The sequence below is a fragment of the Oratosquilla oratoria genome, chromosome 4 (assembly GCF_046742065.1).
Source record: "Oratosquilla oratoria isolate Oo_2021 chromosome 4, ASM4674206v1, whole genome shotgun sequence".
NCBI classification, from domain to species: Eukaryota; Metazoa; Arthropoda; class Malacostraca; order Stomatopoda; family Squillidae; genus Oratosquilla; species Oratosquilla oratoria.
The window spans coordinates 72,752,785-72,778,002 of record NC_134780.1 but is presented as its reverse complement, the minus strand read 5'-3'; the positions used below and the strand labels follow the sequence as shown (position 1 = coordinate 72,778,002).

At 39.4% G+C, this 25,218-nt stretch overlaps 1 protein-coding gene across 17 annotated transcripts in view; it reads left to right on the top strand.

Moving 5' to 3' along the window:
* LOC143024890 (uncharacterized) overlaps positions 1–25,218 on the top strand; it is a 330,101-nt gene that overhangs the window by 36,047 nt on the left and 268,836 nt on the right. For 10 of the 17 annotated variants that reach the window (XR_012966321.1, XR_012966322.1, XM_076184268.1 and 7 more), the window contains one exon: positions 15,828–15,892. The exons of 4 other annotated variants lie outside the window; for them this stretch is intronic. Coding sequence is in view for 8 of the 13 variants with exons in the window: in XM_076184268.1 (XP_076040383.1) it covers positions 15,828–15,892 (65 nt within the window). In the remaining 5 variants the exon portion in view is untranslated. Of the gene's footprint in view, positions 1–14,123; positions 14,186–15,827; positions 15,902–25,218 lie in introns of those variants that run through there. 3 more of the 17 variants (XM_076184278.1, XM_076184279.1, XM_076184271.1) reach the window with 2 other exon arrangements.

Sequence of the window (25,218 nt, the reverse complement as noted above, 5' to 3'; positions counted from 1 at the left end):
GGCAATTTTAATGCAAAGGATATAATCTGGGAAGAAATGATAGTAAAAGGGGGAGAAGAACTTTGGAGCAATATTCTACTAGATATGACCATCGAATATACCTTAACACATTGGGTAAAGGAAAATACTAGATATAGAAACAATGAGGAACCGTCGAAACTAGACTTAACATTAACTTCTGAACCAGATATCGTGAAGAAAAGGGAGTATAAAACACAAATTGGAAAAAGTGACCATATACTAATAAGAGTTTGAATTAAAAGAACAAAACAATGTAGGTAGGAATGATAAACATAGAGAAGGAAGATTAATGTACAACAAAAAGGATTTTGTAAAACTAAGAAAAAATTTCCAAAACACAAACTGGGATAAATTTTCCAAAGAGGAAACAAAGATGGAAGACAAATGGAACATATTCAAAGAAAAGTACAAGGAAGGAATTGATAAATATGTACCAAAGAAGAAACAAAAAGATTTATATAAAGTGTTGGTACAGGGTGGGGCGCGGAAACTTCCCGATTTGGGGATTGAATTATAAAGTGTTTACACTTCACAATTCTTTATTCTACTTTTATGTCTGTCACACAACATGGGAGATTTACTTTTACACAGTTCTAAAAACAATATCTTTTAAATGTCCACCTCCATTGTCAATACACTGATTCAGACGATTTTGGAAGCTTTGGTCTACTCTCTCTAGCATGATGAGCAGTATATTGGCTATTTGAGTGCGGATGGCATTCTGTAGGTCTTCCAGGGTCTATGGACGGTCGTTATAAACCAGGGATTTGAGATAATCCCACAGGAAATAATCACAGGGGGCTAAATCAGGCGAGCGCGCTGGCCAGTTTAAATCGCCTCTCAGGGAAATCAGTGCACTCACCTGATTTAGGCCCCTATGATTATTTCCTGTGGGGTTATCTCAAATCCATGGTCTATAACGACCGTCCATAGACCCTGGAAGACCTACAGAATGCAATCTGCACTGAAATAGCCAATATACCGCTCACCATGCTAGAGAGAGTAGACCAAAGCTTCCGAAATCGTCTGAATCAGTGTATTGACAATGGAAGTGGACATTTAAAAGATATTGTTTTTAGAACTGTGTAAAAGTAAATCTCCCATGTTGTGTGAAAGACATAAAAGTAGAATAAAGAATTGTGAAGTGTAAACACTTTATAATTCAATCCCCAAATCGGGAAGTTTCCGCACCCCACCCTGTATAACAAAAGGTGCAGTGAGGCTAAAGACAGAAGAGACAAAGCCTGGAAAAGATGGAAAAGAGACAGAAAAAACAACATCCAAATGGGAAACATATATAACATTTAGGAATGGATATATGAATATATGCAGGAAAGAAAAAAGAAATGATGAAAAAGATATTATAGACAAATGTAAGGATCAACCTAAACTCTTTTACAGATATATAAATGACAAACTAAAGGATAAACACGAAATAGTAAAACTGTGTGAAGGAGATAAAGAATATATAGATGACACAGAAATGGCAGAAGTTATGATCAGACAATTCAGGTCTGGTTTTACAATTGAGAGCTCACAATTTTGGGAAGATGGACAACAAGAAAGATCCCCTAAAATGAAAGAAATAAAGGTAACACAAAAAGAAATAAGAGACCAAATAAAAAACCTAGATGTTAGGAAATCGCATGGACCAGATGGCATTGCAAATTAGATACCGAAAGAGTGTATAGACGAACTGACAGAAAAATTATACAAGATAATAGACTTTTCACTCAAAGAAGGAAAGGTACTGCAAGATTGGAAAGATGCAAACATAGTACCAATATATATATATAGGAGGAAACAAAGAAGATTCTACAAACTTCAGACCAGTATCCCTTACAAACACAGTAGCAAAAATATGCGATAAAGTCATCAGAAACAAATGGACCAAACACTTGGAAGAAAATAGAATAGTAAACCCTAAACAATTTGGCTTTAGAAGTGGAAGATCGTGTACCACAAACTTAATATGCTTTTACTCAAGATTAATTGAGATAATGCAAGAAAGAGATGGCTGGGCAGATTGCGCCTTCTTGGACTTGCAGAAGGCATTTGACAAAGTACCGCATAAAAAATTAATAAGAAAAATTGAAATAATAGGAATACAAGGTAAGCTACTGGAATGGATGAAGGATTTCTTAATTGGGAGAAAAATGAGAGTGGTACTTGGAGACAAGAATTCGAGCTAGGAAGATGTGAAGAGTGGCGTCCCACAAGGCTCTGTATTGGATCCTTTAATGTTTGCCATATATATAAATGATATGGATGAGGGAGTGAATTGTTATATGAACTTCTTTGCTGACGATGCCAAATTACTCAAGAGAGTAAGAACAGAAGAAGATTGCAGATCTCTACAAGAAGACCTGGACAAAATATGGGAATGGAGTCAGAGATGTGAGATGAACTTCAACATTAACCCCTTGAGTACCGGATGTGTGTTTTGTGACACCTGCATGTCACGGCTGAGTGCACCTGCCAGGAACCGAGCGTGCTCCCCGTGATACACACGTGTCACAGTTATAAGCTGTGTGTATTGAGGGCTCTCAAGGCCTTGGTTTCTGGGTTATTTCTACCCACGTGGTGGCAAGTGTCTGTGTTTACAAACATAAGGCTCCAGCCATTCATGGGACGGTTTGAAACGTTTGTTTACGTAAGGTTGACGGGTCGGTAACGAAGAGGTTAAGAAATGTAGCATAATGGAATTTGGAAATAGCAAAAATAGAATGTTGAGTCAATATAAAATTGGAAACAAGGAAGTCAAAAAAGTCGATTCAGAAAGGGACCTGGGAGTGATCATCTCAAGTGACTTGACACCAGATAAACATGTCAATAAATTATTTGGAGAGACTTTTAACTTATTAAGTTCAATGAAAATGGCCTTCGACTACATGGATGAAGAAATGGTAAAGAAAATAGTGGTTACACTAATAAGACCTAAACTAGAGTATGCTGGAACACTATGGGCACCTAGCACAAAAGAGAACATAACAAAATTAGAAAGAATCCAAAGAGCAGCAACAAAAAGGGCACCTACACTATCAAATTTGACATATGGACAAAGATTGGAGAAATTGCATCTATCAACACTGGAACAGAGAAGAGAAAGAGGTGATTTGTTGACCATTTACAGAATTATGAAAGGGATGGAAACTCTTGCTAGAGACGACTTATTAAAATGGGACAAGAGAAACAAGAGGACACGAAAAGAAGCTAAAGAAGGACAGTTACAAAAGAGACCTGTAAAAGAATAGCTTCCCGCATAGAGTGATTAATGTCTGGAACAAACTAAATGGAGAAACAGTGAGTGCCAAAACTATACATGATTTTAAGAATAAACTGGATGCGGAGAGATATGAAAACGGGTCTCTATGAGCATAGCTCTCGTCCCTGTAAAATACAACTAGGTTAATAGGATCACTCACCGCTAATTTCACACATTCCTAGATCAAAATGTTCATATTAACGGGGTTAGGTTTGACAATTCTGTTGGAGTTTCGCTGACATGTTTGGTCACTTTGGGTTGTTTGTATTTGAATGAAAGTTATTCATTTGGTTGCACCATGTCACGTGTGAATGAAAGTGATTGAGTGAAGTGCCCACTCTGATATTTTGTTTGCATGGGTATGTAAGTATGAAGTCACTTGTTCCTTCAACACTATACAAACAACAAATAGCTTTCTTTGGAGTGGTGGTACCGCTGCCACCATGTAATTATTTTTAGTGGGTCCCAATTCCTATCTTATGGAAAGTTCCAAACATATCTATTCATGTGCTCTTATTATTAGGAAAAGGGTACGCTACATAGGTCAAAGCAGACCTATGTTCACCTCATAACAACTGCTAGCTCCCCACCCGGTCATGGTTATAGGGTGCCCCAGAAAAAATGCCACCAATTTGATCTCAGTTTATTTAAGAACAGACAGAGATGCAAGAACAAACTTTAGCATTCTGAAAAGCTAACATGATGGCAATTTGTTCAGCACCCTAGCAAACTTCTTGAAGTGCACGTGCTCGATGTGAGCACCACGTCGATTAAAACATGCTTTGATCCGGAGGCAGAAATTCTCCGCAACTTTGCAGCATGTCTACGCCATCACATTGGCTGCATAAGCTTCGACACTCTGCTTTAACTGGTCAAGGGTGGTTGGCTTGTTTGCATACACCTCTCCCTTAGACGCTCCCCAGAACCAAAAGTCCAAGGGATTGAGGTCAGGGCTATGAGGTGCCCACTCGTGTGTTGTGCCGAAACTGATCATGCGGGATCCGAAAAGCTCCTTCAGCAAGGCGAGAGAATCGTGAGCTGTATGGGGGGTAGCTCCATCTTGCTGAAACCACATTCTGCTCTTCTGGTGGACAGTGAACCTTTGACCAAGTTCAGTGTTGAACTTGTTGATGATTTCACAGTAACGCTTGCTGTTGACTGTCACTGTCTTGCCATGCCCGTCCTGAAACCAGTACGGTCTGAGAAGACCATGTCTGGGGTTGAATGTGATCCATGCAGTCACTTTGGTGCCCTTCAGATGTTTCTCACTCATCTCCTCAGGAGGCTCCTCGCCCCAGAAAACGTTATTGTTATTGTTTACCATCCCATTGAGGTGATAATGAGCCTCATCACTGAACCAGATGTTGTTCAACCACCCAGGTGAGCGCTCCAGCTTCTCGTCCAACCACTCACACATTTCAATGCACCTGGTCTTGTCCTCATCCTTCAAGACATGATGAGTGGAAATCCTGTAGGGGAAGAGCTTCAGATCATTCTTCATGGAGCACAGCAGTGTGGTTGGTGAAAGGCTTAGCTCTTGTGCCCGTCTGCGATAGGACTTTTTGGGGCTTCTCACAACTGAGTTCTTGAATTTCTGGCATTTCTCTGGCATGAGGATTGGTTTTGCGCCACTTCTACCCTTGTTGCAATTGTGGAGTGTTCGCTCCTTTTCGAAGTGTTTAACAATCCTCCAGATTGACTTGTTGTCCAGTGTTTTGACGCTACGGTGAAGTCCAAATTCGTTCTGGAATTTGAGACGAACCTCCACGTATGAATATTTCTCATACCAGAATTGCACAATTCTTTGCTTCTGCTTTAAAGTGAACATTTTACAGCTGATCTGAAAAAGAAAAACACGGTTAAAATTGCCACTATATAGTTTTAACAAGCCCTGAAAAGGAAATATTGGTAAAGCAAAAATTACGATTTTTCACAGCCAAAACAAGTGGCATTTTTTCTGGAGCACCCGGTATGTACCATTTAATTACTGAAGTCATCATTTGGTGAGGGGAGTTGACAGCTTTACAATATTAGTCTTATTGTTATACAAATGGAAGGTTTAAAATAGGTTATATTATAAAAATATTTGGTCCTATTATGTGGTTTCTTGTTATTTCATTTGTGTTCAGGTTTATTTGGGGATGTAGTATATGTGTGTGTTGGAGATGAGTTTCTGGCTACTTAGCCATTATCTTGCACTGAGCATGTGATGGGTGGTCACCTAAGGGCGTGGATATATATTTGTTCGTACATGTGTTATGTAGTTTTCCATGGGTAAGGTTACAAAACTACAAGATATCCCTGTTTTGAAAGAAAATGTCATCCAGTACCTTTATTGCTAAGGAGGAGAGAACAATGCCAGGATTTAAAGCATCCAAAGACAGATTAAACCTGTTGCTGGGTGGTAATGCAGCTGAAGCCTTTACTGATCTACCGCTGTGAAAACCCAAGGGTACTTAAGGGATATGTGAAAGAGTATCTCCCAGTGATAAATAGATCCAGCAAGAAAGCCTGGATGTTGTCTTCTGTGGACCAGTATTATTTACCTAGTTGTATTATACAGGAAGGGAGCTATGCTCATAGTGACCCATCTTTGTATCTTTCAGCATCAAACATAGACATAGACATAGAAGGGTCCCAGAAGAGGCTATTAAGCCTGTGACTCCGGCTCTAAATGACTAAAACTTAGGTCATCTGGGGTCTAGTGGTCACTGTGGTCTAGGTATTTGTTATTTATTTGAGCTGTGTAATCGAATATTTGTTCTTGATGTTTCCATACACTATCCAATCTCTTTTCAAAACTCACAACTGAATTTGCATTCACAACATGATCAGGAAGACTATTCCAGTTGTTCACAACACGACTGCAGAAAGTGAATTTCCTGATGTCCAATCTTGGGCGCTGCTTGTAGATCCTCTTGGTGTGTCCTCGAGTCACTGAACCGGCAAGTTCAATAAATAATCCCCTGCTCAAGTTTGTTTTTAAATTCTTGAATAGTATTTGCACACACTGTTGTCTTATCTAATTTATTCCAAATATTCACCACTCTGTGTGGGAAGCTATTCTCTTTCAGGTCTCTTCTATAATTATCCTTTTTAAGTTTCTTATCATGTCCTCTTGTTTTTCTCTTGTCCCACTTTAATAGATCATCTCTATCTAAGACTTCCATTCGTTTCATGATTCTAAAAATAATCAGTAGATTTCCTCTTCATCTTATTTGTTCTAGAGTTGCGAGTTCCAATTTGGACAATCTTTGTATGTCAATTTGGAGAGTGTTGGTGCCATCTTTGTCATTGCTCTTTGTATTCTTTCTAATTTCTTTATATTCTTTTTAGTACTGGGTATCCATAGTGTCACAACATGCTCCAATTTTGGTCTTATCAGTGTAACTGATATTTTCTTTGCCATTTTCTCATCCAAATATTCAAAAGCCGTTTTCATCAACCTTATTAGGTTGAAGGCTTCTCTCACTATTTGTTTTATATGTTTGTCTGGTGACATGTCTTTGCTGATACAGATAGTCGTCGACTTACGATCTATCTGACATATGTCTGTTTGACTTTATGACCATCACCGTCTGTATAATATATATAGATATATATTCAGTAAAATTCCTTGTATCTCGCATTCTATTAATCGGCAACTTCAAGTATCCAGCAAATTTTTTCCAAGCATTAAAATATATGAAAATCTACTTATGTATAAAATCAATACAAATCAATTCCAACTCTTGTGCGAGGCAGTTAGTGAAGAGGAAGATAACCCAGAGCCCAAAGTTTCATGGACAGATGCAGTGAAAGGTTTAACAGTTTTTGTTAAGTTTGCTGAACAGTGCAGTTACATGACCACGTATGGTGTCATGGCTGTTCACTGCATTCAAAATGAGTTTTTGCTGCCAAGAGGCAAAAGTTGCAAGCAGATAGACATAAGAGAGTTTATGAAAGGTGGACAGATGTGTAAGGCTAAGAAAAGTGTACAACCCACCAGTGAGATGTGTGATAATGACTAGGCAGTTTGTTGTTGACCGCCACATTTGGATCGCTGCACTCATAGGAAGTACTTGACGTACACTGTATGTAACATTATAAAATACATACAGTTTGATTGTTAAGATTTGGTGTTTTTATGGTTTATTGGTGTAAAACTGACATGGTTAGTAAATAAAGTGACTGCTGTTAAGTTTTGTTGATGTACAACTGACATGGTTAGTGAATAAAGTAAGTGATTATAGACTTTATTTATTAACCCTTCAACTATCTGGAATTTTTTAATATCCAGCATGCCTTAGGGTCCCATTGATACTGGATACAAGGGCTTTTACTGTAATATGTACTTATTACAGTCGAACCTCGAAAGCCCGGACCCCGAATGCCTGGACCCTCGTATGACCGGTCGAAATGAACAAAGGGTGTACTTTTCAAGCAAAGTTCCCTATATGCCCGGTAGGTGGCAGCAACGGCCGTACACGTGTACTCAAACCCGACCCAGTCAAGCTGCCACCAGGGTGCCGTTTCGTAGAATTTTGTACCAAAACATAGTAAAATAGCGGCATGTGGCAACTGCACAAGGACATGAGGAAATTTTTTCTACATATCAGTGGGCTGTTAAAAACATTCAAAAACTCAAACTTTCGTTTAAAAATCATAGAACTAGTTATCAAATAATAAATGGTACATCAAAATATGACTTTTATTGGTAATTGTGTTACTTATGAAATATTATACCCCAAAAGATACGTTTTTAAGGTGTAGAAAAAATTCTATGCTAAAGTTTCAGCTTTCTTTTAGCACCAGGGCTGCCGTTTTGTAGAATTTTGTACCAAAACGTAGTAAAATAGTGGCATGTGGCAACTACACAAGGACATGAGGAATTTTTTTCTACATATCAGTGGGCTGTTAAAAACATTCAAAAACTCAAACTTTTGTTTAAAAATCAGAACAAGTTATCAAATAATAAATGGTACATCAAATTATGACTTTTATTGGTAATTGTGTTACTTATAAAATATTTTACCCCAAAAGATATGTTTTTACGGTGTAGAAAAAAATTCTATGCTAAAGTTTCAGTTTTCTTTTAGCTATAATAATATAAAAAAAATAATTTTTATGTCTTACTGAATATGTTAGGGCATGGGGGCCTTGTATACATTCAAGAATAAAAAACTAGAACCAACATTTTGTCAAAGTTTGACAAGTATATCTTGCTATGAAAGTCTGCACACGCCCGAGAAAAATGTATGCCCCGGTATGGCAACACTCCCATTCTACACGGCAGTGTAGAAAACGCGGCAACCCTGGCCGCCACCACTGTCCCGCGTGCATACCTTCCGATATTTACAGTGTACGTAATAAAAAATACAGTACAGTACATTGTATGTATAGTGCATTTACATGCCTGTATTACAATTATTATTACAGAATTATTAGTATTATAATATTATTATTACAGTATTGTTATTATTACAGTGTTAGAGTATTATTCTTATGTGTTTCTATGCCATATACATTACTTATACGTATACCGCTACGAAAATCTACGGGTGTTAGGGCGACATTTTCGATGACCGGACTTTTGGCATGACCGGACCACCCTTCCCCCCAATTAGTCCGGGCTTTCGAGGTTCGACTGTAGTTTGTATTTTCACACACTTCCCTCTCGCCCGCCTCTCCATCTCTCAATGCACGATAGTAATGCTGCTCACTCACTCAGTGTCTCATTCATGCTTTGTTCATCACAGCGCTAACATCCTCCATATCCACTGAATTTTTTTTATTACAAAATACCCCCAAGATGGCTCCCAAGAGGAAAACCTTTGTCCACTCCCAAGTCTACCAAGAAGGAAAGACAAACCATTGATCTGGACCAAAAATTGAATGTGATTAAACAATTTGAAGGAGGAAAAAAAGTGAATGCAATCAAAGTGATATGCAGTTATCACATTCAACCATGTTGACGATCTTGAAAGACAAAGAAAGAATTCATGAAGCTGTGAAAAAGTTATGCACCCATGCATTCAACTGTGATAACCAAGAAATGTATGGGGCCCATCCATGAAATGGAGAAATTGTTAAGTGTTTGGATGGAAGACCAAATTCAGAAAAGGACACTGTTAAGCCTGTTTACCGTACAAACGAAGGCGAAAAGTCTGTTTGAGACTTTGAAGGAACATGCCAGAGATGAATACATCTAAGATTTTGTTGGCAGTACTGGATGGTTTAAAATATTTAAGAAAAGATTTCAACTTCATAGTGTTCGTGTGACTGGAGAAGCAGTGAGTGCAGATGAAGGAGCTAAAAAGTTTGTGGAAATGCTTGATGAAATTATTACAGATGATGGCTATCTTCCACAGCAAATATTTAATGTAGATGAAACAGGATTGTATTGGAAGTGAATGCCAGAATGCACATATATCCATAAAGAAGCTAAAACAATGCCAGGGTTTAAAGCTTACAAGGACAGGCTTACTCTTCTGCTTGGTGGGAAAATTGCAGGATTCAAACTGAAGCCATTCTTAATTTACCATTTGGAAAACCCACATGTGTTCAAACATGTAAACAAGCACACTTTGCCTGTTTACTTTCGATCAAATTGTAAGGCATGGATGACTCAGCCACTTTTTGAAGACTGGTTTGTGAATTGCTTCATAACTCAAGTGCGTGAGTATTTGTTAGAAAAAGGAATTGCTTTTAAAGTTTTACTTCTGTTGGATAATGCACCTGGACATCCACCTCACTTGGGTGATCTTCATCCCAATGTGAAAGTTGTTTATTTGCCGCCCAACATGACATCAGTTCTTCAACCTATGGACCAAGGTTCATTTGCAACAATCAAAGCAAACTATTTGAGAATTATTTTTGCCAGAAAAAGGAGTTGCTTTTAAAGTTTTACCTCTGTTGGATAATGCACCTGGACATCCACCTCACTTGGGTGATCTTCATCCTAATGTGAAAGTTGTTTATGTGCTGCCCAACACAACATCAGCTCTTCAACCTATGGACCAAGGTTCATTTGCAACATTCAAAGCAAACTATTTGAGAATAATTTTTGCCCAAACAATATCTACTATAGATGCCAACCCAGAACTAAGCCTATGTCTATTTTAGAAACAATACAATGTTCTTATGTGCATCAAGAATCTATCTGCTGCATGGGAGGCTGTTGCTGAAAAGTGTATGAATGGAATTTGGAAAAAGTGTCTCAAATGTTATGTGCATGATTTTGCTGGATTTGACAGTGAAGAAGAACTCAGTGAGATACATGAAAAAATATTAAAATTGTCAAAAGAACTTTCATTTGAATGTGAATTAGAAGATGTGGAAGAATTATTAGATCAAGAATCTGGTGAATTAACAAATGAAGAACTCATCAAATTGGAAGCAGAACGAGTGGCTGAAGAGGAGAGAAGACAGGCAGAGGAAAAAGAAGAGTTGCCAGTAAGGAAATTCACCACTAAGGGATTATCAGAAAGCTTTGCTACAATGAATAAATTTCTTAAACAGTTGGAAGAAATGGACCCCAATTTTGAACACTTTACAAGGATTGAAAGGATGATAAAGCAGTGCATCCATATCATGAAATTTATGATGAGAAAAACAAAACAAAAAAACAATCCAAACGACGCTTACTATGTTCATGAAATGCACAACTCCACCAGTCAACCTTACCGACTGTTACCCCACCCCCTACAACACCGACTGTTACCCCTCCTACCACCACACCAACAGCTGACCCGGATGATCCACAGCCCAGCACCAGCCATCCGAGCAGTGACTAAGCAGTGTCTTTTTGTATTTCCACAAATGTTTTCTATTCTTTCAACATTTTCTGTACATAATTGTACTTTTCAGTATTACTGTATTATTTTTATATGTTTTCAATATTAAACCAATTGTAGTAACTTTAATATTCTGTGTTTGATTTAAGTCTAACTATATGAAACGGTATGATGATTAGAGAAACGTATTGTAGAGACACATGTTCAGAGTACTAAATATTACTTAAATATGATTATATATATATATATATATATATATATATATATATATATATATATATATATACACACACATATATAATGTATATATAAGAAAATATGGGTAAATTATGATTTTAAGAGTCTACTATTCCTATGAGAATTTAACATATGTCTGACAGATGACCAAATCAAGTTACGACTGGTTGGTCGGAACCAATTGCAGTCGTATGTTGATGACTATCTGTAATCACTCCTAGGTCCCTTTCTGAGTTCACTTTTTTTACTTATCCTTCACCAATTTGTAATTCCTTGATATTCTATTTTTACTTTTTCGAAACTCCATTATACTACATTTCTTGATGTTAAAGTTCACTTCCACTTTTGACTCCATTTCCAGATTTTATCTAGGTCTTTCTGTAGTGATTCACAATCTTCCTCTTTACTTACTTTTTTAGTATTTTTGCATCATCTGCAAAGAAGTTCATATAACATTCCACATCTTCATCCATGTCATTTATATATATGGCAAACATGATCGGAGCCAATACTGAACCTTGCAGGACACCACTTATCATTTCTTCCCAGGTTGAGTATTTGTTTCTAATTACTACCCTCATTTTTCTCCCAGTCAAGAAGTCTTCCATCCATTCCAATAATTTTCCTTTAATACCACCTGTTAATTCCATTTTTGTATTAATTTTTTGTGTGGTACTATATCAAATGCTTTGTGTAGATCTAGAAAAGCACTGTCTGCCCATCCATCTGTTTCTTGTATTACAGTATCCCCCCGCTATTCATGGGAGTTACGTTCCTTCCCCTCCCACGAATCCCGAAAATCTGCGAATTATTGATGCAGTTTTAAAATGCCTATGTATGATATTACATACGCTAAAATATGCTTCCCAAACACATTCTAAAGACAGTGTTACTCATTAATACAGTAATAATTACATATAACACACCAAAAATTTGAATTCAAACAATCACTTTGAAAATGCACGTGTGACTGAGAGAGAGAGCTGTTTAGCCTCTCATGCATGAAGATGCTTGTGACGTCACATCATCTGCAGCCAATCAGCAGGAACGAGAAATGAAACCTCATAACTGACATTGTTATTTTAAAATTATTTACCAGTTATACTGTATCATCTCTCTTTTCTAATTTTTTATTCTATATTTACTGACATTGTTATTTTAAAGTTATTTACCAGTTATACTGTATCATCTCTCTTTTCTAATTTTTTATTTTATATTTACCGACATTGTTATTTTAGAATTATTTACCAGTTAGGGTAAATGTGAGTGTTTTTCTGCTAAAAGATGGCCTAAGAAATTGCCGAAATTGCCGAAATTATGAAAAAAAACTTTGAGAGCAAAATCCGCGAGTATGCGGTGCCGCGAACGGTGAACTGCAAATGAGTGAGGGTATACTGTATTTCTATTAGTCTTGAGAAGAAGCAAATCAAATTTGTGGTACATGATCTTCCTTGTCTAAATCCAAATTGTATTGGATTCAGTATATTTTTTTCGTCCAGATGTTTAACCCATCTACTTTTGATAACTTTTTCACATATTTTTTCTATTGTGCTTGTAAAGGAGACCAATCTGTAGTTGGATTTTCCTTGTTCCCTCCTTTATATATTGGTACAATATTTGCATTTTTTCCAGTCCTGTAGTACCTTTCCCTCTTTGAGTGAATATTTAATTATCTTGTATATTTTGTCTGTCAACTCATTTATGCATTCTTTTAATAACTAGTTTACAATGCCATCCAGACTGTGTGATTTTCTGACATCAAGATTTTTTATTTGGTCTGATTTCCTTCTGTGTCACAGTTATTACTTTCATTGGTGGGTATCTTTCTCTCTGTATTTCCTCCCAGCTTTGTGAACTTTCAATTGTGAATACTGATTTGAAATGTTTGTTCGTAATTATGTTGCAAATTATTTGTCCCCTGCGCTGCGACTATGCTGCCAAAGAAAACATTGCCAGCCATTTCCTCCTGCTGGTTGACAATGCCTCAAGCCACCCAATAACCATGGAAGATTGGGCAGACAATATAGAGGTGATGTTTCCGCCCAAAAACATGACAGCACTCATCCAGCCCATGGACCAAGGTGTGATCGCCACTTTCAAGGTGTATTACCAGTGCTGCACAATGAGTCAGCAGATTAACATGACTGACAACCTAGACAAGCTGTCAAGCAGTTCTGGGCCAATTATAATATCAAGTCCATTGACAATATCAATGCAGCATGGTAGGAGGTGACAGAAAAAACAGTGAATGGCTGCTGGAAGAAACTGTGGGCTGAGTGTGTCAAGCCAGCTTACAACTTCATTGGATTTAGTGATGTGGCACCCATTCGTAAGGACATTGTCAGGTTCTCACATATGGCTAGCTTCAAGGAGATGGATGAAGATGATGTGAATGAATTGCTACAGTCCCATGATAAACCACTCAGCAATGAAGATGTGATGGTGTTGGAACAAGAACAAGCTCTCCATGACGATGATGATGATGCACCCCAGCGAGGCCTTGACATCAAAACACTTTGTGAGGTGTTCTCTAGCCTAGATGCAGTCATTGAAAAAATAAAGGAAAGGGACCCAAACCCACCACAAAGTGGAACAATTGCCTATAATGTGGAAGATACTCTTAAGGTCTACAGAGATATATTTGAGGCCAAGAAAAAAAAAGAAAAGAAAGGTAAGGCAAACCACCATTTCCAGCTTCAAACCTGCTGCTCCCTCCTACCCAGCCCTCCACCCTGCATCATCTGATCTGGATTCCCCTCTGCCACCTTTCCAGTCTATGTCTGGTACTCTTCCATCCACCTCTGCTGCCAATGATTCATCAAGCCCTACCACTTCTGATAATGAGGAGAAGGCTTCCTCGGGATTTTAGTAAGACTAGCCATGAAAGGTATGTGTGGTGTGGGATCTGGTAACTAATGGCTAGTGGCGTTCTACAGAGCCTCTTTTTCTGCTCTTTCCAGTGGATATAGGTCAACTGGGGAAACCACTGTACAAATAAAAATAAAATGTCTATAACACTACCTCTTTAGATGGTGTGGAAAAGTGTTATACAGTAAGTCCTCGTTATACGGTACATATGTATTCCTGAAAACCTTACCACAAATTGAAATTACCGTATACCGAACGTGGAAAGAGACTGATTGTTGTGGTGGCCATACGGCGTGGTGGTGCTACGGTACGGTGTAAACAAAACACAAGCGGATACCGTATCTGTGAATTTTTCTTATCTTAAATAGAATCGGGGGTAGTAATTACCAGATACTGTAACTGTAAATTTACCGGATAAAGAATTACCAAATAAGGAGGACTCACTGTATATCTCTCAATATAGGCTAGGCCAAGGCTACTCTCCCCATTAAATTAAATCCTATTAAAACTTAAGTTTGCTATCTTATTGTCCATTATTGGATGTGGTTTTCAAGAACATAACCCAGTCATATAGTGGGGAAAACCTGTACAATGAAATAATTGTAGAAGGAATAGTAATATTTTGGTGGGAACTTGGGAAGTGTCACATTTTTGTTGTGAATTCATATATTCGATTGGTGTTGAGTGAGTCTAAGCCATGCTGCCCTTTCATGGAGATGGAACGGACCAGGCATTCATAACAAGAAGACTATCAACAATATAGGTTAATTCACCAGAATTAGAGGGCGTGCAAAACTGGTGTTGTCTCTGTTGCTCACCAGATGATAGGGATTTATATTTAGAAAAGTAGTTATTGCCAGTTTCTGCATGTATTGTAATTGTACAGAGTTCATGCTTCAATGGTGGCCAGCAGATCACTACAGTATATAGACTCACTTATGTAATTGACTTATTATTTTTTTTATTATTCAATTATACCTTTGAATGGTCTTTTCTTATGCCAAGTGCCTTATATCCTTGGTCACACAGGCTACCAAAATTCTTTTACAAGTGTATTATCCCTATATGTTTAAATATAATATGGGACATTGTTCCAAGTTTCTGGGTTCAGTTATAATTATACTTGGTTTATTCATTAGAAATAATAAGATATAAGTGAATAAATAAAAATCTGATCAAATTTACTTCTCATTTAAATAAATCACCATTACTACATTTGAAATACCTAGTTGATATTAAGAGTTGCAAATGTAGGAATGTGCATTTCTATATGGGGAATGCAGAAACAATGTGATTAATTAGGAGTTCCCTTAAGTTTCACTATGTGGAAAACCTGCAGTCTCACAGTTGCTGGCTGTGGTCCTTGGATCTACAGATCTCTTGTGAGCAGGACCTTGTACTAAAAAGGTTAGTACAAGAGATTAACCCCATCACTGTTGGATGTATGTGAACTTGTGTTGCAGTTGGAATTTGGTACTTGGTTAATTAGATACTAGGTTGTATTTGATGACCCTAACATTTGCCATATTAACCTACTTATTTTTCTTTATTTTCCTGGGACTCTTATTACTATTTTTCACCATGCTTCTCATTAGAATCTAGATAATTGTTTTTATTTAGCTTGAACACACTGCTTTGTGACTTTTACTTTTCCTTTCCAGGTAGTGCCTTTGTTGTGGATACAAGGCTGTGACTGCTCCCACCAGTTCTCCCACCAATTGGCTAGGTAGCCTAGGTAACCCATTTTTGCACTAATGTCACAAAAGAGCTGGGTTAAATAACAGGCCATCCTTTCAGCCTGAAAGTTCAAACCATTATGGTAACTTATTAAATTCTTTTTTAATATTCAGTCAGCTTGAGTAGCCCAATATAGTGTATTGACTGTATAAGTTTTATACAGTTGATATTCTAGGGAATTTAGTGACATCCCTACAGACCAGTCATGTGTCATTCTTTTATGAAGATTTATCTCGACTCAAAAAAAGAATGCTGAACACTTATCTTCTATTCTTCCTCCTTTCTACTACCCTTCTTAAATCTCTCCTTTACCATCTCTAGGATTCCTCTTCATCAGTGTGATTGTCTTAAATGATAAAAGTGCTGGTTATCAACTGATGAAATGTTGTTATTATTTTTTTTAGTGATTATTTTCTATTCTGTATAACTTAGTACTATCTGCAAATTTGAATATGATAAATTTTAGTATATGGTGAGATAGTTGTAAGCTTAATATTTGGTAAACAGAAAAAAGTTATCACAGTGTTTAAGCAGTAATTATGGGCCCCAGTAAAATATGCATCCACAACCTGGGTCCCCACAGTCAAAATACAAAGAAATCCTGTAGACAACCCTAAACAAAGGCTCAATAATAATGTACCATACCAAAACAACTCCAGTAAACCATCTGCTCACAGAAATCAAAGTTACACATGTTCACTCAAGGACAGTCAAGGGAATGTTGCAACCCCAAAAAAGGAAATATGAGGCTGATGATGTGGGAAGGGCAAATATTTCAGAGTATGAAGTGGAAAACAGATTCAAGAAAGTGGACACAAGGAGAATTATGGGACCAGGTGGGGTAGCTGCTCATGCGCTAAACGTGCTGAAGATCTCAGTTACCTACTTATGAGGAAGAGAAGAAGATAAGGAAAAGAGAGGAGAGAAGAGTATCAGTTACTAGTTTTCAGCCCTACTCATGTGATGGAAATATAATAGAACTTGACAGAAATCCTAAGTCCAATCTAGAGGCCAAGGAGTTGATTGGCTTTGGAGATGTGGTGTGGAAATGATCTTTGATGTCAGTCCTATCCCATGGAACCTCCATTTGCAGTAGCTCAGTATTTGTATTTACGTAATTGTATTTTATGGGAAGGGGAGCTAGGCTCATGGTGACCCATTTTTTATCTCGCAAGATCAAGTTTGTTCTTAAATTCTTGTATTGTGTTTGCACACACTATTTTTTCGTACAATTATTCCAGATATCTATCATTCTGTGTGAGAAGCTGTTCTTTTTAAGGTCTCTTCTGTAGCTGGCCTTTTTGAGTTTCATTACATGTCCTCTTGTTTTTCCTTTGTCCCACTTTAACAAGTCCTTTCTATTAAGGCATTCTTTTCCTTTCATAATTCTGTAGATGGTTAGTAGGTCCCCTCATTCTCTTCTCTGTTCCTGGGTCAGCAATTCCAGTTTGGCCTGTCTTTGTTCATATGTCAAGTTTGAAAGTGTTGGGGCCATCTCTTTATATTTTTTCTAATTGTCTTATATTCTTTTTTGTACTGGGTGACCATATTGCTACTGCATATTCTAATTTTGGCCTTATCAGTGTTTGTAATATATTTTTTTTTTGTAATTTCTTTATCCAGGTATTTAAAAGCCACCTTTATTGATCTCAATAGATTGTATGTTTCTCTGACTATTTTATTTATATATTTACCTGGTGACATGTCTTTGGTGATGATTACTCCTGGGTCCCTTTCAGAATTTACTTTCTTTACTTCTTTTCCTCAAGGATAATGTGGATGAAGGTGAAACTGGGAAAGGAGATGTGGGTCTTTGTAAGTGCATATGGGCCTGGCAGTGAGAAGAGCGTGGAAGAAAGGGAGGCCTTTTGGATAGATTTAAATGAGTGCATAGAGGGTTTAGGGAGAAATGTCAATGTAATAGTACTGGGAGACCTTAATGCTAGGGTAGGAAATGGTCCAATCGATGGAGTGGTTGGGAAGTGTGGAGTTCCAGGAAAGAATCGTAGTGGAGAGTTGATGGTGGAAATGTGTCTAGAAAGAGAGTTGATGATAGCAAATACAGTGTTTCGGAAGAAAGTCAAGCATAAGTACACATGGGAGAGGGTGGTGGAGGGAAGGGTGGTAGATAGAGTGCTAATGGATTATGTAGTGGTAAATAGGATTATGATAGGAAGAGTTAAGGATGTACATGTGCTAAGGGGAGAGGGTGGGGGAATATCAGATCATTTTTTGGTGGAAGGTAAGCTGAGAGTGGAGGATAGATGGAGAAAGAGGAAAGGGACAAAAGGTAGGGAGGTTCTTAGAGTGAACTCCTTGAATGAAAAGGAAAAGGAGAAGGAGTACGAAAAGAAGCTGACGGAGGAGTGGGAGGGAGTAAAGGATGGAGCAGAGATGGGTGTGGAGGAGGAATGGGGATGGTTCAAGGAGGGAGTCTTAAAGTGTGCAAGGATGGTGTGTGGAACAAGAAGGACAGGGGGAAATAGAAGAAAGGGTAGTGAATGGTGGGATGAGGAAACAAAGAAGGTTGTAGAAGAGAAGAAGCGAGCATTCACAGATTGGTTACAAAAGAGGACGAGGGAGTCATATAAGACGTACAAAGAAAAGAAAAGAGAAGTAAAGCAAAAGGTAAAGGAGGCAAAGAGGAGAGCAGATGTGAAATGGGGTAGGAGTATGACAGAAAATTTTGAAAGTAATAAAAAGATGTTTTGGAAAGAAATAAAGAGAGGAAGAGGAGGCGAATCAAATAGAGAAGAAAAGGTAAAAGGTACAGATGGAGAGATGATAATGGAAGAGATGGCAGTAAGGGGAAGATGGGCAGAATATTTTAGGGAGTTGCTAAATGTGAAGGAGGATAGGGAAGGAAAGATAGCTGCAGTGGGAAATGCGAAGAAAATGAGAGTGATGAGTGAGGAGAATGGAGGAGAAATAAGGAAGGATGAAGTGAAGGCAGTTGTAAAGATGATGAAAGCAGGTAAGGCACCTGGTCTGGATGAATGCCATGCAGAATGTCTGAAAAAGGGAGGTTCAGTGATGGTGGACTGGTTGGTGAGGTTATTTAATGTTTGCTGGAGAGAGGGTAGAGTGCCGGAGGACTGGAGAAGTGCCTGTATAGTTCCTCTTTACAAGGGAAAAGGGGACAAGTGTGAATGTAGTAGTTTCAGAGGGATTAGCCTGTTAAGTGTAGTAGGGAAGGCTTATGGGAGGATCTTAATTGAGAGGATTAGGAGAGGAACAGGAGTAATTGGTGAGGAACAGTGTGGATTTAGGACAGGTAGAGGTTGTGTAGATCAGATCTTTGTGGTAAGACAAATATGTGAGAACGCTATAGGAAAGGGGAAGGATGTTTTTTGGGCTTTTATGGATCTGGAAAAGGCTTATGATAGGGTAGACAGAAAGGCACTGTGGGAGGTTATGCAGATTTATGGGATAGGAGGAAAGCTTCTGGGAGCTGTCAAGAGTTTTTATGAGAGTAGTAGAGCTTGTGTCAGGATTAGAAATGGAGAGAGTGAGTGGTTTGAAGTAAAGGTGGGACTTCGTCAAGGATGCGTTATGTCGCCCTGGCTGTTCAACTTATACATGGATGGGGTGGTGCGAGAGGTAAATGCTAGGGTAGTGGGTCAGGGATTGGAGATGGTTAAAGAAAATGGAGAAAAGTGGGAGGTGAGCCAGCTGTTGTTTGCGGACGACACTGCGCTTGTGGCAGGGTCAGAGGAGGGATTGAGGAAGCTGGTGGCAGAGTTTGGGAGAGTATGTGATAGAAGAAAGCTAAAGATAAATGTAGGTAAAAGTAAGGTGATGAGATGTACAAGGGGTGAAAGTGGCAGTAGACTGGAAGTGAACATTAAGGGAGAGCGACTGGAGGAAGTGGATAGTTTTAGATACTTGGGTGCAAGTGTAGCAGGAAAAGGTGGAGTGAAGGTGGAGGTATAATGTAGATTGAGAGAAGCGAGTAAATGCCTTGGTGGATTAAAGAGTGTAATGAGGAATAGACATTTGGGAATGGATGCGAAGAGGAGACTGTATGAAGGAGTGATTGTGCCAACAGCACTGTATGGGGCAGAAACGTGGAACATAAGAGAAGAAGAGAGAAGGAGTTTGAATGTGTTTGAGATGAGGTGTCTGAGAAGTATGGTGGGGGTTACTAGGCTGGATAGAGTGAGAAATGAGGAGGTGAGGAGGAGAACAGGGGTGAAAAAGGATTTGGGAGATAGGGTTGATGAAAGAATATTAGGATGGTTTGGACACATGGAAAGAATGAGTGAAGAAAGACTAGTAAAAGAGGTATGGAAGGCAGATGTGGAGGGAGTGAACATGAGGGGACGTCCTAGGATGAGGTGGATGGATGGGGTGAAGGGGGCTTTGGGGAAGAGGGGAATGTCTGTTGAGGAAGGAAGGGAGAGGACGGAAGACAGAGGTGAGTGGAGAATGGTTGTATATGGATGATGTTGTGATTGCATGAGGAGGAATGGGTGGGGGGGGGTAGTATGTGTGAGTAAATTTTGACGCAGCCCGAAGGGATTTCTCCCCGTCCTCTCCTTATATGCAAGGGGGGACGGAGAGGGGGGGTCGCCGATTAAATGAAGCGGCCTTGCTGTGGATGTGCTGTGTCTTGGGACACTGCTTCTGACCCAGGGCGGTGGGCAGGGTGCAGGGATGACCCGTCATCCAGGAGGTGCTCAGATGAGAGGGAGGGTGGGAGGGGTGTGGAGTGTATTTGGGGATGAAATGGGTGGGAGTGTTTTTATGCCTTTCCCTTTTTGGCTACCTCCCTTCTTTTCCATAAATTTTATACTGTCATGATATCCTATTCTTGGTTTTCCCAAATTCAATTATAGTGCATTTCTTGATGTTGAATTCTACTTCTCGTCTCTTGCTCCACTCTGAGACTTTGTTCAGATCACTCTGTAATGACTCACAGTCAATTTTGGAGTTTATTCTCTTTAATAACTTTGTGTCATCCGCAAAGAAGTTCATGTAACATTCAATACATTCGTCCATGTCATTCACATACAGGTACTCCTCGTTTAACGATGACAATTGGGACCAGCGCGCCGTCGTTAACCGAATTGGTCGTTAAGCGAAAGTGTATACATATACGTACGTGTACTGTATGTACAATGTCCAGCAATACATGTATCTTTATTTTTGTGTATTTTCCCTCTTTTATACAGTACATTAAAGCTTTATTTATTGTTTATTTACGGTGGTTAGGTTCCTGAAATTACCGTACATGACCAAATCCGCGTATGCTGACATTCCATATTGAATACCGGGGTATTTTTTTTAGTTTCGACCATGGGCGCAATATAGCAATAGAAATTTAATTATTAATCTTGTAAATTAAAATGTATCAACGTAATATGCATTTTTGTGGGCGGAAATGAAAGTAAAAAATACCATGCTACAAGAAAATATGCTAATGAACGAAGTCGTCTGCCAACGTCTCTCACGACGACGACAACGAGGACGAGCCGGATGACATTTAATTTGCAGGTAATGATTTATCAAACACAGGTTAGGTTAGTTTAGGTTAGACGAATTTATCATCCTTTCATTTCTTCGACATCGGCATCTATCATAACAAACATGGTGTACCATTCGTCCGACATGACTTCGTTACTTACGAAATTTGTTTTAGCACCTTTTTTTCTGCTCACAAAATTGCATATTACGTTGATACATTATAATTTACAAAATTAATAATTAATTTTCTATTGCTATATTGCGCCCATGGTCAAAACTAAAAATTTACAACTACCGGTATATACTGTACCCCAGGTAGTTTTTGCAGCTTGTAGGATGGTAATGTAGACCTAAGCTTCAGAACACTTTACCTCACAGGTAATATCCACCGTACAAGTTCATTTATAACATCATACAAATTTGCCTCAGCCAACTTAATTATCGTACAAGACATCATAACTTCGGGATATTTACGTTAAACGAATGTCATAAAGCCCGTCGTTACTCCGAGTTGTCGTTAACCGAGTAGGTCGTTAAATGAGGAGTACCTGTATATAGTAAACATTATCGGAGCTAGTACTGACCCCTGTGGGATGCCACTACTCATTTCTTCCCATTTTGAATATTTGTCTCTGAGCGTGGATGTGGTACAGATGAGAGTAAAAGGGAAGAGATAGGTAGTATGTTTGTGAGAAGAAAGTTGGATGTGTTGGCTTTGAGTGAAACTAAGTTGAAAGGGAAGGGTGAGTGTATGTTTGGGAGTGTAAGTGGGAGGTTATCAGGAGTGAAGAGAGGGCGAGGGAGGGAAGGGGTGGCTATTTTAGTAAGTGAGGAGATAGGTAAAGGGGTAGTGGAGTGGAAGGAGGTTTCCTCAAGGATAATGTGGATGAAGGTGAAACTGGGAAAGGAGATGTGGGTCTTTGTAAGTGCATATGGGCCGGGCAGTGAGAAGAGCATGGAAGAAAGGGAGGCCTTTTGGATAGATTTAAATGAGTGCATAGAGGGTTTAGGAAGAAATGTCAATGTAATAGTACTGGGAGACCTTAATGCTAGGGTGGGAAATGGTCCAATCGATGGAGTGGTTGGGAAGTGTGGAGTTCCAGGAAAGAATCGTAGTGGAGAGTTGATGGTGGAAATGTGTCTAGAAAGAGAGTTGATGATAGCAAATACAGTGTTTCGGAAGAAAGTCAAGCATAAGTACACATGGGAGAGGGTGGTGGAGGGAAGGGTGGTAGATAGAGCGCTAATGGATTATGTAGTGGTAAATAGGATTATGATAGGAAGAGTTAAGGATGTACATGTGCTAAGGGGAGAGGGTGGGGGAATATCAGATCATTTTTTGGTGGAAGGTAAGTTGAGAGTGGAGGATAGATGGAGAAGGAGGAAAGGGACAAAAGGTAGGGAGGTTCTTAGAGTGAACTCCTTGAATGAAAAGGAAAAGGAGAAGGAGTACGAAAAGAAGCTGAAGGAGGAGTGGGAGGGAGTAAAGGATAGAGCAGAGATGGGTGTGGAGGAGGAATGGGGATGGTTCAAGGAGGGAGTCTTAAAGTGTGCAAGGATGGTGTGTGGAACAAGAAGGACAGGGGGAAATAGAAGAAAGGGTAGTGAATGGTGGGATGAGGAAACAAAGAAGGTTGTAGAAGAGAAGAAGCGAGCATTCACAGATTGGTTACAAAAGAGGACAGGGGAGTCATATGAGACGTACAAAGAAAAGAAAAGAGAAGTAAAGCAAAAGGTAAAGGAGGCAAAGTGGAGAGCAGATGTGAAATGGGGTAGGAGTATGACAGAAAATTTTGAAAGTAATAAAAAGATGTTTTGGAAAGAAATTAAGAGAGGAAGAGGAGGCGAATCAAGTAGGGAAGAAAAGGTAAAAGGTACAGATGGAGAGTTGATAATGGAAGAGATGGCAGTGAGGGGAAGATGGGCAGAATATTTTAGGGAGTTGCTGAATGTGAAGGAGGATAGGGAAGGAAAGATAGCTGCAGTGGGCAATACGAAGAAAATGAGAGTGATGAGTGAGGAGAATGGAGGAGAAATAAGGAAGGATGAGGTGAAGGCAGTTGTAAAGATGATGAAAGCAGGTAAGGCACCTGGTCTGGATGGATGTCATGCAGAATGTCTGAAAAAGGGAGGTTCAGTGATGGTGGACTGGTTGGCGAGATTATTTAATGTTTGCTGGAGAGAGGGTAGAGTACCGGAGGACTGGAGTAGTGCCTGTATAGTTCCTCTTTACAAGGGAAAAGGGGACAAGTGTGAATGTAGTAATTTCAGAGGGATTAGCCTGTTGAGTGTAGTAGGGAAGGCTTATGGGAGAATCTTAATTGAGAGGATTAGGAGAGGAACAGAAGGAGTAATTGGTGAGGAACAGTGTGGTTTTAGGACGGGTAGAGGTTGTGTAGATCAGATCTTTGTGGTAAGACAGATATGTGAGAAAGCTATAGGAAAGGGGAAGGATGTTTTTTGGGCTTTTATGGATCTGGAAAAGGCTTATGATAGGGTAGACAGAAAGGCACTGTGGGAGGTTATGCAGATTTATGGGATAGGAGGAAAGCTTTTGGGAGCTGTCAAGAGTTTTTATGTGAGTAGTAGAGCATGTGTTAGGATTGGAAATGGAGAGAGTGTGGTTTGAAGTAAAGGTGGGACTTCGTCAAGGATGCGTTATGTCGCCCTGGCTGTTCAACTTATACATGGATGGGGTGGTGCGAGAGGTGAATGCAAGGGTAGTGAGTCAGGGATTGGAGATGGTTAAAGAAAATGGAGAAAAGTGGGAGGTGAGCCAGCTGTTGTTTGCGGACGACACTGCGCTTGTGGCAGGGTCAGAGGAGGGATTGAGGAAGCTGGTGGCAGAGTTTGGGAGAGTATGTGATAGAAGAAAGCTAAAGATAAATGTGGGTAAAAGTAAGGTGATGAGATGTACAAGGGGTGAAAGTGGCAGTAGACTGGAAGTGAACATTAACCCCTTCCATACGGTGCCGCACACGTAGGCGTCATGGACTTAGATCTCGGTGGCAGCAACCAATGCCAGCCGTACGACGTGTTGTAATAATACTCGCATCATAAAATATAGTCACCGCTTATATCGATCGTTCTCTCTTCACCCGTGAATTTTGATAACCATAGAAAATGCGATTACAAAAGAATTAGAAAGAATGTCATTATGGAGGGGCGACTACAATAAATATAATCAAGACGCCGATATGGCAGCCTCGCGAATACACTCGCTCCCCATGACGCCTACGTGTGCGGCACCGTATGGAAGGGGTTAAGGGAGAGCGACTGGAGGAAGTGGATAGTTTTAGATACTTGGGTGCAAGTGTAGCAGGAAAAGGTGGAGTGAAGGTGGAGGTAGAATGTAGATTGAGAGAAGCGAGTAAATGCCTTGGTGGTTTAAAGAGTGTAATGAGAAATAGACATTTGGGAATGGATGCGAAGAGGAGACTGTATGAAGGAGTGATTGTGCCAACAGCACTGTATGGGGCAGAAACGTGGAACATAAGAGAAGAAGAGAGAAGGAGTTTGAATGTGTTTGAGATGAGGTGTCTGAGAAGTATGGCGGGGGTTACTAGGCTAGATAGAGTGAGAAATGAGGAGGTGAGGAGGAGAACAGGGGTGAAAAAGGATTTGGGAGAGAGGGTTGATGAAAGAATATTAGGATGGTTTGGACACATGGAAAGAATGAGTGAAGAAAGACTAGTAAAAGAGGTATGGAAGGCAGATGTGGAGGGAGTGAACATGAGGGGACGTCCTAGGATGAGGTGGATGGATGGGGTGAAGGGGGCTTTGGGGAAGAGGGGAATGTCTGTTGAAGAAGGAAGGGAGAGGACGGAAGACAGAGGTGAGTGGAGAATG